Source organism: Akebia trifoliata, chromosome 5 (assembly GCF_017979445.1).
Source record: "Akebia trifoliata isolate Shusen 1 chromosome 5, ASM1797944v1, whole genome shotgun sequence".
Taxonomy (NCBI): domain Eukaryota; kingdom Viridiplantae; phylum Streptophyta; class Magnoliopsida; order Ranunculales; family Lardizabalaceae; genus Akebia; species Akebia trifoliata.
The window spans coordinates 30,888,588-30,902,285 of NC_141379.1; the positions used below are offsets into that span (position 1 = coordinate 30,888,588).

At 33.1% G+C, this 13,698-nt stretch overlaps 1 protein-coding gene across 4 annotated transcripts in view; it reads right to left on the reverse strand.

Moving 5' to 3' along the window:
- LOC147402150 (disease resistance protein At4g27190-like) overlaps positions 1-11,219 on the reverse strand; it is a 56,802-nt gene extending 45,583 nt beyond the window's left edge. The window contains exons 1-4 of one of the 4 annotated variants that reach the window (XM_086443686.1): positions 11,081-11,219; positions 8,990-9,052; positions 865-3,777; positions 715-753 (exon numbers count right to left, since the gene is read on the reverse strand). In XM_086443686.1, the coding sequence (XP_086299812.1) occupies positions 866-3,748 (2,883 nt within the window). In that variant the 5' untranslated portion in view covers positions 3,749-3,777; positions 8,990-9,052; positions 11,081-11,219 and the 3' untranslated portion in view covers positions 715-753; position 865. Of the gene's footprint in view, positions 1-575; positions 754-864; positions 3,778-3,982; positions 4,173-8,989; positions 9,449-11,080 lie in introns of those variants that run through there. The other 3 variants (XM_086443683.1, XM_086443684.1, XM_086443685.1) reach the window with 3 other exon arrangements.
- Positions 11,220-13,698: the final 2,479 nt, after the last annotated feature.

The following is a 13,698-nucleotide window of genomic DNA, read 5'->3' on the forward strand; positions in this document are numbered from 1 at the left end:
ATCTTGGGACTAGTGTGAATCTTCTGCCTTTTTCAGTCTACCAGCAATTAGGTTTAGGTGAACTTAAACCTACGGATATCACTCTGAGTCTAGCAGATAGATCGGTGAAGATTCCCAAGGGAATAGTGGAGGATGTGATCATTAAGGTAAATGATTTCTACTTTCCTGCCGACTTCGTAGTTCTTGACACTGAACCTGTCATTAACCCAAATTCTCATGTTCCAGTCATCTTAGGAAGACCTTTCTTAGCCACTTCCGATGCAGTCATCAAGTGTCGCAATGGTATCATGACCCTATCATTTGGGGACATGAAGGTCAAAATGAATGTCTTCCAAAATAAGTTTCAATCTACTGACATGGATGATTTTGAAGAAGTCAACATGATCGATACCTTGGTCAGTAGCACTTTTGAGAAAGCGGAGAACAAGGATCCGCTAGAAGAATATTTTGACCAATTCGACCTTGAGTATTTTGACCATTAATTTTATTTTTTGTTTTTGATAAATAATTAAATATCTTAAAAAATTTAATATGAAGTTAATTTTGCAATTTACATAGTAAATTAGAAGTTATGATGGAAGAAAAAAAAATATTTGATGACGCATTAAATAGATCTACATTTTAGCAAACCTAAATACGTACACAAGCTGAAATTAATGTTTTGCTCCATTTTAGCAAAAAATTGTGAGAGACCAGAGAGAAACGATGAATTACCAAGAAGAGAAGCACTTTAACCGTCTAACGTGGATCCACCTGTATCAAAAAATTAAAAAATTGGCACTGAATCAGATTCTCATAAAATTAGTAAAATATTATAATAGAAATCAAAAGAAGGAATTATTATTAAGGGATCTTTGCTCTCACATTATTTTACTCGAGAAGTTTCTAATTCTGATCTGAAAAGAAGCCTACTCAAATTTGGACATGCATACACTTCAACGAAGTCCACAGGACAATTTTGAAGAAAACTTCCTCGGCAGATGCTAGTTAGACGATTTAACCCAAATAGTTTAACAGATTTTAACTGAGGTAGCAAACCTTCCAGATGATCCTCTGCTTCCTCTTCCTCATCATCTTCTATTGTAATTATTTCCACCAATTCTTCACAGAACTCTACTGACAACTTACTTAGTCGTTGGAGATAGCGTGCTAAGCGGAATGAGAAGAGACTCTTCAATTTATTGCAACTTTCAATTTCCAAAACTTTCAAATTTCCGAAGGTTTTGGGGGATGATAACCCATACACAATTTTCTTCATGTTTCCCATCTTTATGATAATTAATTTCTTCAAACATATAAATGAATCTTGTGGAGTCTCCTCGTCGATCCTTATTAGATACTCTATCTCATCACATCTAATAATAGAAAGACTTTTCAAGTGGCTGGAACCCCTTACTGCATCCAAGTCTGTAACACTGTTGAAACCATAGCAGGATTGTAAGATTAAAGAAGTGGCTCTCTCGAATAATAACTGGCTCACTCGATTCGGATTCCCTTTATAGATTCGTAATAACCTTGGGTCCCCCGTTCTCCTAAAGTCCCAAAATTCTCCAAACCGGAAATAGTCTTCTTCCATGGGAACAACACATACAAGATAGCTGTTTAGATTTTTCCATGAGCAGGATATTTCTGCATACGCAACTCCCTCTGTTGTTAGCTCGATTTGTAGTTCCACCAAATTTGCCAATGATGCTACCTCTGCAAAGCTAGCATTCTTTTGGCCTCCACTACTACTTGAACATTCCTCTTCCATGTCCCATTTCTTAAAGCTTCCCCCCATGCGCAATTCTTCCAACTTAGTCAGCCTTGACAAAACATTTGGTGCAACTCTTGACAACTGTGTCGTCATTGTCAAATCTAAGCACCTTAGATTGGTGAGATTACCAATTTCCTCCGGCAAAATCTTAATAAGTGAATTCGACATACGAAGTATTTCTAGATTCTTCAATCCTCCAAGTACAGATATGTTAATCAAATCATTTTGCAGATTTCGCAGATGCAAAATCCGAAGGTTTGTGAGGTATCCAAGTGATTTTGGGATTGAGTTCAGAGAAGTGCTGCTTAGATGAAGGACAGCAAGTGCTTTCACCCTTTCAAAGAAATTATCTTGATTTATTTCTAAATTCTTATTTTCATTTAGTAATAGGGTTCGGAGTTGTGGGCATTCTAATGGACTTGGGAGCTCAATACCTTCACTACGCATTAATGAAATCCGCTTGTATCGGTTTAGTATCTCCGTCTCAGACCACTTTCTCAATCTTACCCCTGCTTTTGCCCAAAACCCATTGTCCTCATCTGATGCAATTGATATAGCGACATCCCGAACTACATCGTGCATTTGCACAGTGTCGGTACCACCCAAAGGAGAATCTGTTAACAGACCACAAGCCTTTAATCTTGAAACATAAGCATACAGCTTGTTTGATGCATCCTCCAAACTTCCATCTACGTTCAAAAACCCTTCTCCTATTCCATAATCTCTGATCTCACGTAAAGGAATAATGTGGTCCTCCGGGAATAGGCAAAAGAACAAGAAACAGAGCTTGATTTCTGGCCCCTTCAAATTGTCGTAGCTGTATCTCAACGATCTGATCACTTCTGGAATTATATCTTCTAATTCAATTGGGTCAGGATTTTCTAATGCCCTTAATGCATTTTTCCATTCAAATTCTTCCTCCACATCTCTCAAAGTTGACCCTAGTGTGACGATTGCCAACGGTGCACCCTGACATTTTCTTACAATCTTCTGTGCAAGGGGAGCTAAAGTAGTCCTCGTAACGACATCACCTGCTTTTGCTTTGAATAGAACCCACGATTCATCTTCAAATAGGGGTTCCACTTTGATTACCGATTGAATTCCCATTCCACGACAAACATCATGTATTCTTGTCGTGATGATGATTTTGCAACCCAAGTGTTCATCTCCAGTCAGAATTCCTATAACATCAGCAACCTCGAATGTCGTCCACACGTCATCAAATATTATAAGAACCGAGTCCTCATCCTGCAACCTCTTGAGTAGTTTATTTGATCTTACTTGTGGAGCACTGTCAGACTCAAGTTTCAATCCCAACCTCTCCCCGATTTGATATTGAATTCTTTGGAAATCTGGGGAGTTGGACACGACCACCATTATAACTTTCTTGAAAAGTTGGCTTACTTCGGGTTTATTGTTTAGTTCCTTGACAACAGTTGTCTTCCCAATTCCGCCCATCCCATACAACCCGATCGTTCTGATGTGCTCATCGCGTAATGCATTCATGACTCGATTCATAACCAAATCCCTTGATCGCAACCCCACTACACAATCGGTCCGCACTGGTTCGACACTTGGAGGAGGTGGAACGTGAGAAACAGTACTGAAAGTTCCCTTCGCTTGGAGATCATTGACAAGAAGTAACATCTGCACTGCTTGTTTACTTATCTGGCAACGTGATCTCCAATCTGGACACAATCCCTTGAAACATCTCTTATTCTCACTCACACGTTCCTCTAGACTCGTCATCTCCACCCCAATAGCGTCTACATCGACCAACCATTTCTTCACAACTTCATTGATTTCTTCTGATCTCCCGCGAGCCTCATCTACTGAGTTTTGTACATCAGTTCCCATTCTACTCAGACGATTCGCTTCATTCTTGAGGTTGACAATGTTCTTATCATAATTTCTGAGATAAGAGATCTGACGCTTAAGAGGAACAAACAAACCCTTGATGGACTCAACCACTAAAGAACACAAGATTTCCATGGAGAGCAGTAGCAGCAACAATACGCGTCCTGCTAGCACCAAGTGAATAAACTTCATCAGTTAAAATTCTAAAGAACAGAAGAAAAAAATATATATTAAAGGCTTTGAAAATGAAAATCTGTTATACTTTTCTGATACCCTCTAAAACCCAGAGTTAAATAATTAAAATAAAATCCCTATCAATGATGTTTAAGAAACCATATTCCTCTAAGCTTTCATTCCAATATATCTTACACTGCACTCTTTTTGGATGATCTACGTATGGCTTTTGTTCGAACACAATAGAGAGAGAGAGAGAGAGAGATTAGCGGCTGATTTGATGAAGCTCAATCACAATGAAGAGATCGGAGAGAAACCGAGAGTAGAGTCGACTGTTTGCAACTCTTGTTGAACCAAACCAACTTTATTTCTGGTCAGTGGAGAGAAAGTTCAAATTTCAGAGCACTTTAAAATTTAAATGTTTTATTTTATTATTATTTTTTAAATACACATGGCGCCATACCATTAGTTCAACAACTTAGCACATAAATTTGGAAACAGCAAATCTTTATTCTGAATCCACACCCTTAAGTGCTCCCATAACATACAATACTCTTTAATGTATGATGTTTTTTAAGCCATCGCAGGCCTTTGAACGGTGAATGCAACGTAAGTATTAATGGTACCACTAGATATTTCTGATCTTGACACGTCACAATATCGCATGGCTACTGGGACTCAGTTATTATGCATTACTAGTACCATCAGAGATTCCTTTTCAGAATCGTACCATTGCCAGCACCGACATCACTTACAGGTGGCAATCTCAGCACCATTCCTAAATGACGAAGTAAGTGGGTTTGATATTTGTCTAATTAGGTTTGGGTCTGTCAACCCGTCTAAACAATAGGATCCGTACCTTTCCGCTATCCAAGTGATCTGACTTGAACATGACACATCAAATCAAATTTGATCCTTTTTTATTTATTTATTATTTATTTAATTCCGATCTTCTCCAGTGACCAGACCAACTAAATTCGGATATTTGCATCATTCGGATAAAATTCGACCCTTTCAATGGCCAAACCAACTAAATTCGGATTTTTGAATCATTGGAGTAAAATTTGACCCATTTTATGCCGTAATTACATGAGTAGAAGATAGCATGAACATAAACGCACGTGTCTCAAAAGAGCTTATTTATAATTTTAAAAATTAATTAAAATTTAATTTTAAAAATTATAAAATAAAAATAATATTTTAAAATTTTAAAAAATTAATCAATGTGTAGTTAGGGGGAGTTCAATTTTCTTGATTCTTAATCAAAATGACTTTGATCTAATTAAGTTTAAATGTTAAGGTAGGTTTTGAAATTCTAATTTTGATGTCCAATCACTTTTACTCTGCCTTCCCTCGTTACAATAGTAAAGATATATCATTTACTAAAAAAAAAAATGAATATAACCTTTTATTTTAATATCATTGACTTTGAGTCATTGAGTTGAAATTCCTTTTCCTTTTTTTTAATTGCTAGTATATATATATATATATATATATATATATATATATATATGGAAATGTTCAGCACCCTAAGTATTACCACACACTTTAACAAACGTTTTTTGTCCTACATGGGTTAGAAGTTTTGGAATGAGCTGATTTTTGGTGAGGATGATCTCTATGATTAGAAGATCATCCTCCCCAAAAATCAGCCCATTCCGAAATGTTTAGCCCCATGTTTACACGTTGAAAAATCATGGACCGTCCATTTTTTGTAAATCAATTTTGATGGGGTTAGAAGTTTTGGAATGAGCTGATTTTTTGTGAGGATGATCTCCTCACCATAGAGATCATCCTCACAAAAAATCAGCTCATTCCGAAACTTCTAACCCATGTAAGACAAAACGCGTTTGTTAAAGTGTGTGGTAAAACTTAGGGTGCCGAACGGGACCCATATATATATATATATGAGAAATTATTAAAAAAAATCAAATCAATTAATTAATTAGTAGAAAAATTATTAATTTTTACAAAATTATTGATAGGAACTCATTTCGACTTTTAAAGGATCAAAAATCTGTTTTAAATTTTAAAAAAAAAATTAAGAATAAAAATTTTCAATTTTCGACCTTTAAAGGGATGAAAATTTACAAGTTGAAATTATTTTATATTAAAAAATACCAAGCCGAATTTTGTTTAATTAAAAATTCACAATTTCAATTTTTATAGGATCGAAATTTTTTTTTTAAAGAAAAAAGTCAACTATTACAATCGTTACTTTTTTTAATTTTTGTACATTTAGGAACTGTTTCAACCATTCCTAATGCACTAGATATGGTTTTCGACTATTCCTAATGTTCTATAATATTTTGATTTTAATTTTTGTAAAATATTTTTTTACTAGATTTTTTTTTTTTTTTTTTATGATTTCCATACAGGATAAAATTTATATTTTGACTATTGATCTCAGCTACAAAATAGGGAATAAGTCTCTATGATCAAAATTTGATCATGCAATCTAATCCAATTGTTGATCTCGACTATGTTTCTTCTTTAGTGGAATCGACCTATGTCGATTCAATTTCAATTTGACTTCAAATCAAACCAAGTCGAACTAAATTGCACCCTTAACATGTATTACAAAAATTTAAAGTTTGGATTTATTCATATTTTCTAGAAATATTTTAAGATAGATAATCTAATTTTACATCATATATATTATAAGGGATTTTTTATAATTTAAAATATTAAGTAAGGAGATATTTAACATAATAAAAGGATATTTTAACGATTTTAACAGATTTAAGTGCTTAATGAATTCTAGTCCCTAGGATTGTAATTTTACATTGTCAGTCCCTATCTATAATTTAAAATATCAGTTAAGTCTACCTTAAAAATAAAATAATAAAAGAAATTGTTTTCAAAATTTAAGAAGAATCTGACTTACCCATGTGACATAGTCATTGGATGCCAATGACGTGACACAGAATTACGTTTTCCCATAAAAATGTACAGTTTTGTCACATCAAGAGTGTGAATTGAATACTCCACGTGGGTAAGTCAGATAATCACAACCCTTCTAAGAAAAGAAAATGCTGACGTGGATGTGTATACGAAATCACAAATGCTTTTCACCGAGATACAGGTGTAAGGCATCTACGGTTCATGTGCACGTACATGTCGATACAGTGTGAAATGCAGTGAAAATCTTAGGAAATAATAAAGATGATTTTAACTAAAATGCAATTCTCAACTTATGTTTCAACGTTTATGCTTGACAACTTTCCCACAACAGAAACTATTAGCAAACAAGACCTTAACACCTATTAAATTTTGCTTTTATAAATCAAAGAAGAAAGAAAAAGGGAAATAAAAGCATGGTGACAAAGTCCGCGGGAATAATTTGGACAAAAAAAAAAAAAAACTTCAGAAATAGTCATCAAAAGTTGGGAAATCATTTGATAAATTCAAAAGTAAAAGAAAAAAAATTAAGTATACAAATGTATTTTATATATTAAATGAAAAAAAATAATACTTTTTCTTCATCCACCACAATGATAGAAATTGTGATTTTTTTTTTTTTTTTTAAACACAGATTTTTATTATTACGAGTAAAAGAGAAAATTACTTAATTAACCTTGATGAAGGGATTTCTTTCTAAACGCCTCTGCTTGATAAACATTTTCTTTCTTAATGCCCTAGCCCAACCCTTTTATGGCATTTAAATTGAACCCTAAGATTAAGGCTCAAATAATTACCCAAACTCGGTCCTTTAAAGGCCTGCCTCATTCAATCCCTTCCTCCTGCTTCAAAGAGGAAAATGAATGAGTTCCTCCCCATTTTTTCATGGGGGACACACTTCAATTGTAACATTGTTATTGTTATATTACAAATGACAATTATGATTAATTTTAACATAAGCTATTAAAGCCTTAACCAATTAGGGGCACCCGTATTACTATGCCAAGACTATCAATCCAAACCCTAGCCCCATCGCAATGGATTTCTTGAGTGACGACCCAATGACCACAACCTCACAAAACGCATCCCCTTCTTATTCTTATTCTGAACAGATTACAGGTTCAACCTATAGTCATGAACGCTTGATTTTTCTTCCCGAAACTAATCATCTTTAACGTCTTGGATAAATTTTTTACCTCATCTCCAACCATGAGATTATATCTAATCCATCCTTCCCAGACAAAATATGATTTTTGGATAAGAAGATGAAGGAAATTTCCATTCGCATGTTCATCAATCTTAATAGAATTAAATGATGTTCAATCATGTTAAGACAAAGGCAGACCCAAAGATTTAACAGTTTCAAAAAAGAAATAAATAAATAAATAAAAATAGAGATTGAAGAGTTTGAAGACAGGCATTAATAGAGAGCTAGATAGGAAAGAGAAAGACAGTACGTGAAAATGTACATTTACACACAAACACAATATATATATATGGGAAATGTTCAGCACCCTAAGTTTTACCACACACTTTAACAAACGTTTTTTGTCCTACATGGGTTAGAAGTTTTGGAATGGGCTGATTTTTGGTGATGATGATCTCTATGATTAGAAGATCATCCTCCCCAAAAATCAGCTCATTCTAAAATGTTTAGCCCCATGTTTACACGTTGAAAAATCGTGGACCGTCCATTTTTTGTAAACCATTTTTGATGGGGTTAGAAGTTTTGGAATGAACTGATTTTTGGTGAGGATGATCTCCTTATCATAGAGATCATCCTCACCAAAAATCAGCCCATTCCAAAACTTCTAACCCATGTAAGACAAAACACGTTTGTTAAAATGTGTGGTAAAGCTTAGGGTGCTGAACGGGACCCTATATGGGAAATGTTCAGCACCCTAAGTTTTACCACACACTTTAACAAACGTTTTTTGTCCTACATGGGTTAGAAGTTTTGGAATGGGCTGATTTTTGGTGAGGATGATCTCTATGATTAGAAGATCATCCTCCCCAAAAATCAGCTCATTCTAAAATGTTTAGCCCCATGTTTACACGTTGAAAAATCGTGGACCGTCCATTTTTTGTAAACCATTTTTGATGGGGTTAGAAGTTTTGGAATGAACTGATTTTTGGTGAGGATGATCTCCTCATCATAGAGATCATCCTCACCAAAAATCAGCCCATTCCAAAACTTCTAACCCATGTAAGACAAAACACGTTTGTTAAAATGTGTGGTAAAGCTTAGGGTGCTGAACGGGACCCTATATATATATAGAGAGAGAGAGAGGGAGAGATTACCGGCTGATTTGATGAAGCTCAATCGCAAGGCAGATATCGGAGAGAAACGGAGAGTAGTGTCGACTGTTTGCAACTCTTGTTGTCAGTAGAGTTGAGAGAAAGTTAAAATTTCAGAGCACTTTAAAATTTAAATGTTTTATTTTAATATTTTTAAATACACATGGCACTATACCATTAGCTCAATAACTTAGCACATAAATTTGGAAACAGCAAATCTTTATTCTTTAATCCATACCCGTTATTATTACCATCGTAAATTTGTTATCAGAATCGTATCATTGAGATATTTCTCATCTCGACACATCACAATATCACATCGCCTCTGGGACCCAGTTATTGTTACCATTATAAATTTCTAATCAGAATCGTACCATTGACAGCACCAACACCAACACCACTTACGGGTGACAATCTTAACACCACTCATAAATGATACGAAGTAAATGAGTTTGGATCGTAAAAATATTAATCTGCCTAACACGATTATTGAATGAATTGTATTTGAGTTCTAACGTTCAAGCTGTTTAATCGATTTAGATACTTATTTTATCGTTAATGTGTAATTTAAAATATGTTAACAATTTTTAAAATTACTCATTTTTATTTAAATTTCATAGAATTTTTTCATAACTTTTTTCTTATTATCAAATTCTATAAAATATAAATGATATTTTAAGATATTTTTAAATTAATAAATGATTAAGTTTTAGTTTGTGAAATAAATTATCTTAATAAATTATTTATTTATATTTTTTTACTCTATTTTTTTCATTAAAATCTAGAGGTACACCATATTTGACTCTTATTATTGGCAAAATGATCTTAAGTAAAACTATTATGTCTCATGTAAATTTTTTTTTTTTTGTTAATAAGTAGCAATATATTCGTAAGTTAAAAAACAAAACTAGGACAGTCAAGATGACCAACCTAGCAAGACCTTACAAACAGATGCTATTCCTTAGAAATACAAAACATCCCATCCCAATTATATATAAAATCCTCGAAGAAAATCCCCCTAAATTCTCTAAAAACTTTGGACCAACAAAACAAAAGGCCCATAATGGAAATAATCATTTCTGTGCCATCTTTTTTATTCCCCTCAAAGATACGGCTATTTCTCTCTCACCACAGCCCCTAACATATTGCAAATGATGTAATACTCCAAAGCAACCTCTTCATGCCACCAAACGGAAATCCACTCGATGACCAACATGTGAAAAGGCCCTTTATTGTTTTGGGCATGCAAGTTAATAAACCAAATAACTTAAAGAAATGCGCCAAAATTCCATACGTGAATTTGCAATGAAGGAGGAGGTGATCTGAAGATTCCTCATTATCCATACATAGAACGCAACAACTTGCCCCATACCACCCCCACCGCATCAACAAATTCGTCGTTTGGATCCATCCTAAAGAAGTTGTCCATGTGAAGAAGGCAACTCTACTAGGCACCTTCGGGCCAAAAATACTTTGCTTAACCAATAATAATAATAATAATAATATTATTATTATTATTATTATTAAAAAATACTTTCCTTGCTAAGTTAGTAAGGAAAATTTTGACCACGTCACCTTATGGCATTCAAAAACATGATCTAATCACACATGATTGTAAAGGAAAAAAATCCTACAAACTTTGAAAAACACAATTTAAAAAAAAATTATTTTTCACCATTGAATTTAGTTTACGGTTATGTGACTTTAGTTTTAGTATTGATATTTTATTTTTGATGATAGAATTTGGTCAAAATGAAAATTATTTTAGTTTCATTCAAATATATCTTACACTGCACTCTTTTGGATGATCTACGTATGGCTTTTGTTGGAGATTTCGGATGGTTTGACATCCGTTTTAAGACAAAGGCTGACCCAAAGATTTAACAGTTTCAAAAAAGAAATAAATAAAAATAGAGATTGAAGAGTTTGAAGATGATGAATCTTTGGCTGGTGGTTGAAGACAGGCATTAATGGAGAGCTACATAGGGAAGAGAAAGACAGTACGTGAAAATGTACATTTGCACACAAACACAATAGAGAGAGAGAGAGAGAGAGAGAGAGAGAGAGAGAGAGAGAGAGAGAGAGAGAGATTACCGACTGATTTGATGAAGCTCAATCGCAATGAAGAGATCGGAGAGAAATGAAGAGAAAGAGAGAGATTATCGGCTGATTTGATGAAGCTCAATCACAATGAAGAGATCGAAGAGAAACGGAGAGTAGAGTCGACTGTTTGCAACTCTTATTGAACCAAACCAACTTTATTTCACAACAGAGAAACAGCGATTGGTCGGTAGAGAGAAAATTAATTTTTTTTTAAAATTAAAATGTTTTATTTTAATATATATATTTTTTTAAATACACATGGCACCATGCATACCATTAGTTCAACAACTTGGCACATAAATTTGGAAACAGCAAATCTTTATTCTGAATCCATACACGCATGTGCTCTTATAAAATACAATAATCTTTAATATATGATGTTTTTTAAGCAATCGCAGGCCTTTGAATGGTGACTGTAACGTAAGTTTAAATGGTACTGGTACCACTAGATACTTCTGTTATTGACACGTCAAAATATTACATCGCTGCTGGGACTCAGTTATTGTGCTTTACTCGTACCTCCAGAGATTCCTTTTCAGAATCGTACCATTGCCAGCACCGACTCCACTGACGGGTGGCAATGTCAACACCATTCCAAAATGATGAAGTCCGCATGTGAATGAGTTGATTCCGGTTCGATTCGATTCCAATGATATATGGATCTATAACCTTTATATTTTATCGTTCAGATTCTTGTTAATTTCGATTTTGATTTTAAAACAAGTAGAACTAGACTCATAAAAAATCACGGGTATCCATTGATTTCGATTCTCAAGAATCGAATGAGAAAAATTATTGCAAAATCTTATATAAAAATTTTTTTTTTTAAAAAATAACATATTATTTGTAAAGCATCAACTTAATAATAATTTGTTTTACTATCATGATAATTTAATAAATTCTATTTTTAAATATTAAGATTTATTTCTTTTACAAGTAATAAATTTAAAAAGAAATGACTCATCTTAAGCTCAAATATTTAATTTATATGAAATTTGAATAACTTTATATCATATATGTTAATTTTAAAATATAGGATTATCTTGAATCATGTATAATGTAAAAATAAATGACAAAATAAATTGGTTCTAATTACCCACTGGTATTCATCAGATAGAACCTAATGGTTTCAGTTCCTATCGATTTTGTTCCATATTAGACCCGACTCTAATTATTTCTAGTAAAAAGGGAATCGGAATCGGGATTTTCAGTTTCGATTCCGATTCGATTCCGAGTAAATGGGTACCCATTGACATCCCTATGATGAAGTAAGTGGGTTTGATATTAGTCTAATTGGGTTTGGGTCTATCAACCCGTTTAAACGATTATTAAATGAGTTGAGTTTTAGTTCTAAGTGTCAACCCGTCTAATCGATTTAGATACTTATTTTGTTATTAATGTATAATTTTAAATATGTCAATAAAATTTTAAACTACTCAATTTTCTTTTCTAAAATTTCACAGAACATTTTCATGACATTTTTTTTTATTTATCAAAATCTATAAAATATAAATAGTGTTTTAAGATATTTTTAAATTAATAAATGGTTAAATTTTAGTTTGAAAAAGAAATTATCTTAATAAGTTATTTATTTATATTTTTTTACTCCATTTTTTTCATTAAAATCTACAAGTATGCAGGGTTTGATTTCTAATATTGGCAAAATGACCCTCAATAACATTTAAGATCTTATCAAATAAGGCTATTATGTCTCATGTGCTAATGAAAAATACTTTGCTTAGCCAATAATAATAATAATAATAATAAATACTTTCCTTACAAAGTTCGTAAGGAAAACTTTCTGACCACGTCACCTTATGGTATTCAAAAACATGATTTGATGCCACCTGGTTGTAAAGGAAAAATTCTACGAACTTTGAAAAAAAAATCAAAAGAAAATTATTTTTCTCTATTGAACTTAGCTTACGGTTGTGTGATTTCAATTTTAGTATTTATATTTTATTGGGTTGATTGGATTGGCTCATTCCTCGTTAATATTCAATAATTGTTTAGTTATAATGATTTATATAAGATAAGGGGTGTGTAAAAATATGGAATTATAATTATTTGACCTAAAAATATATTTTTCAACATCACATAAAGAAAACTAAAAGCAAGTGTTAATAAAAAGATGATGATGATTAACTAATGTTAACCAACCAACTACTCCAAAAGACTTAGGAGAATGGGAGAACTATGAATATAAGAGGGTTGCAAGGTTTAACCAGGTTATGACTCACCCATAAGGGTGGATAGATTAAAACCTACGATTTATACGAACCAATGCTCTATACCATGCCAACCAACCAACTACTCCAAAATACATTTGTTGGAGAAAAGGAGAACTATGAATATAAACGGGTCGTGAGACTTAACTGAGGTATGACTCACCTGAGAGTGGAGAAGTATACACAGTCATCAACTGAAGTTTGAAATGTAAATTATTAATGAGACTGAAATAATGATATTTAAAGATATTTTTAAACTATAATTATATTATGATTAGATTCGGGAAAATTTGGCAACCGGATGTCTATGCCCAAACCCGACGTAGTTTTATTCTGTCAAATTTTTTTTGCACGAACCTTAGATAGAGTTGCCCAAACCTA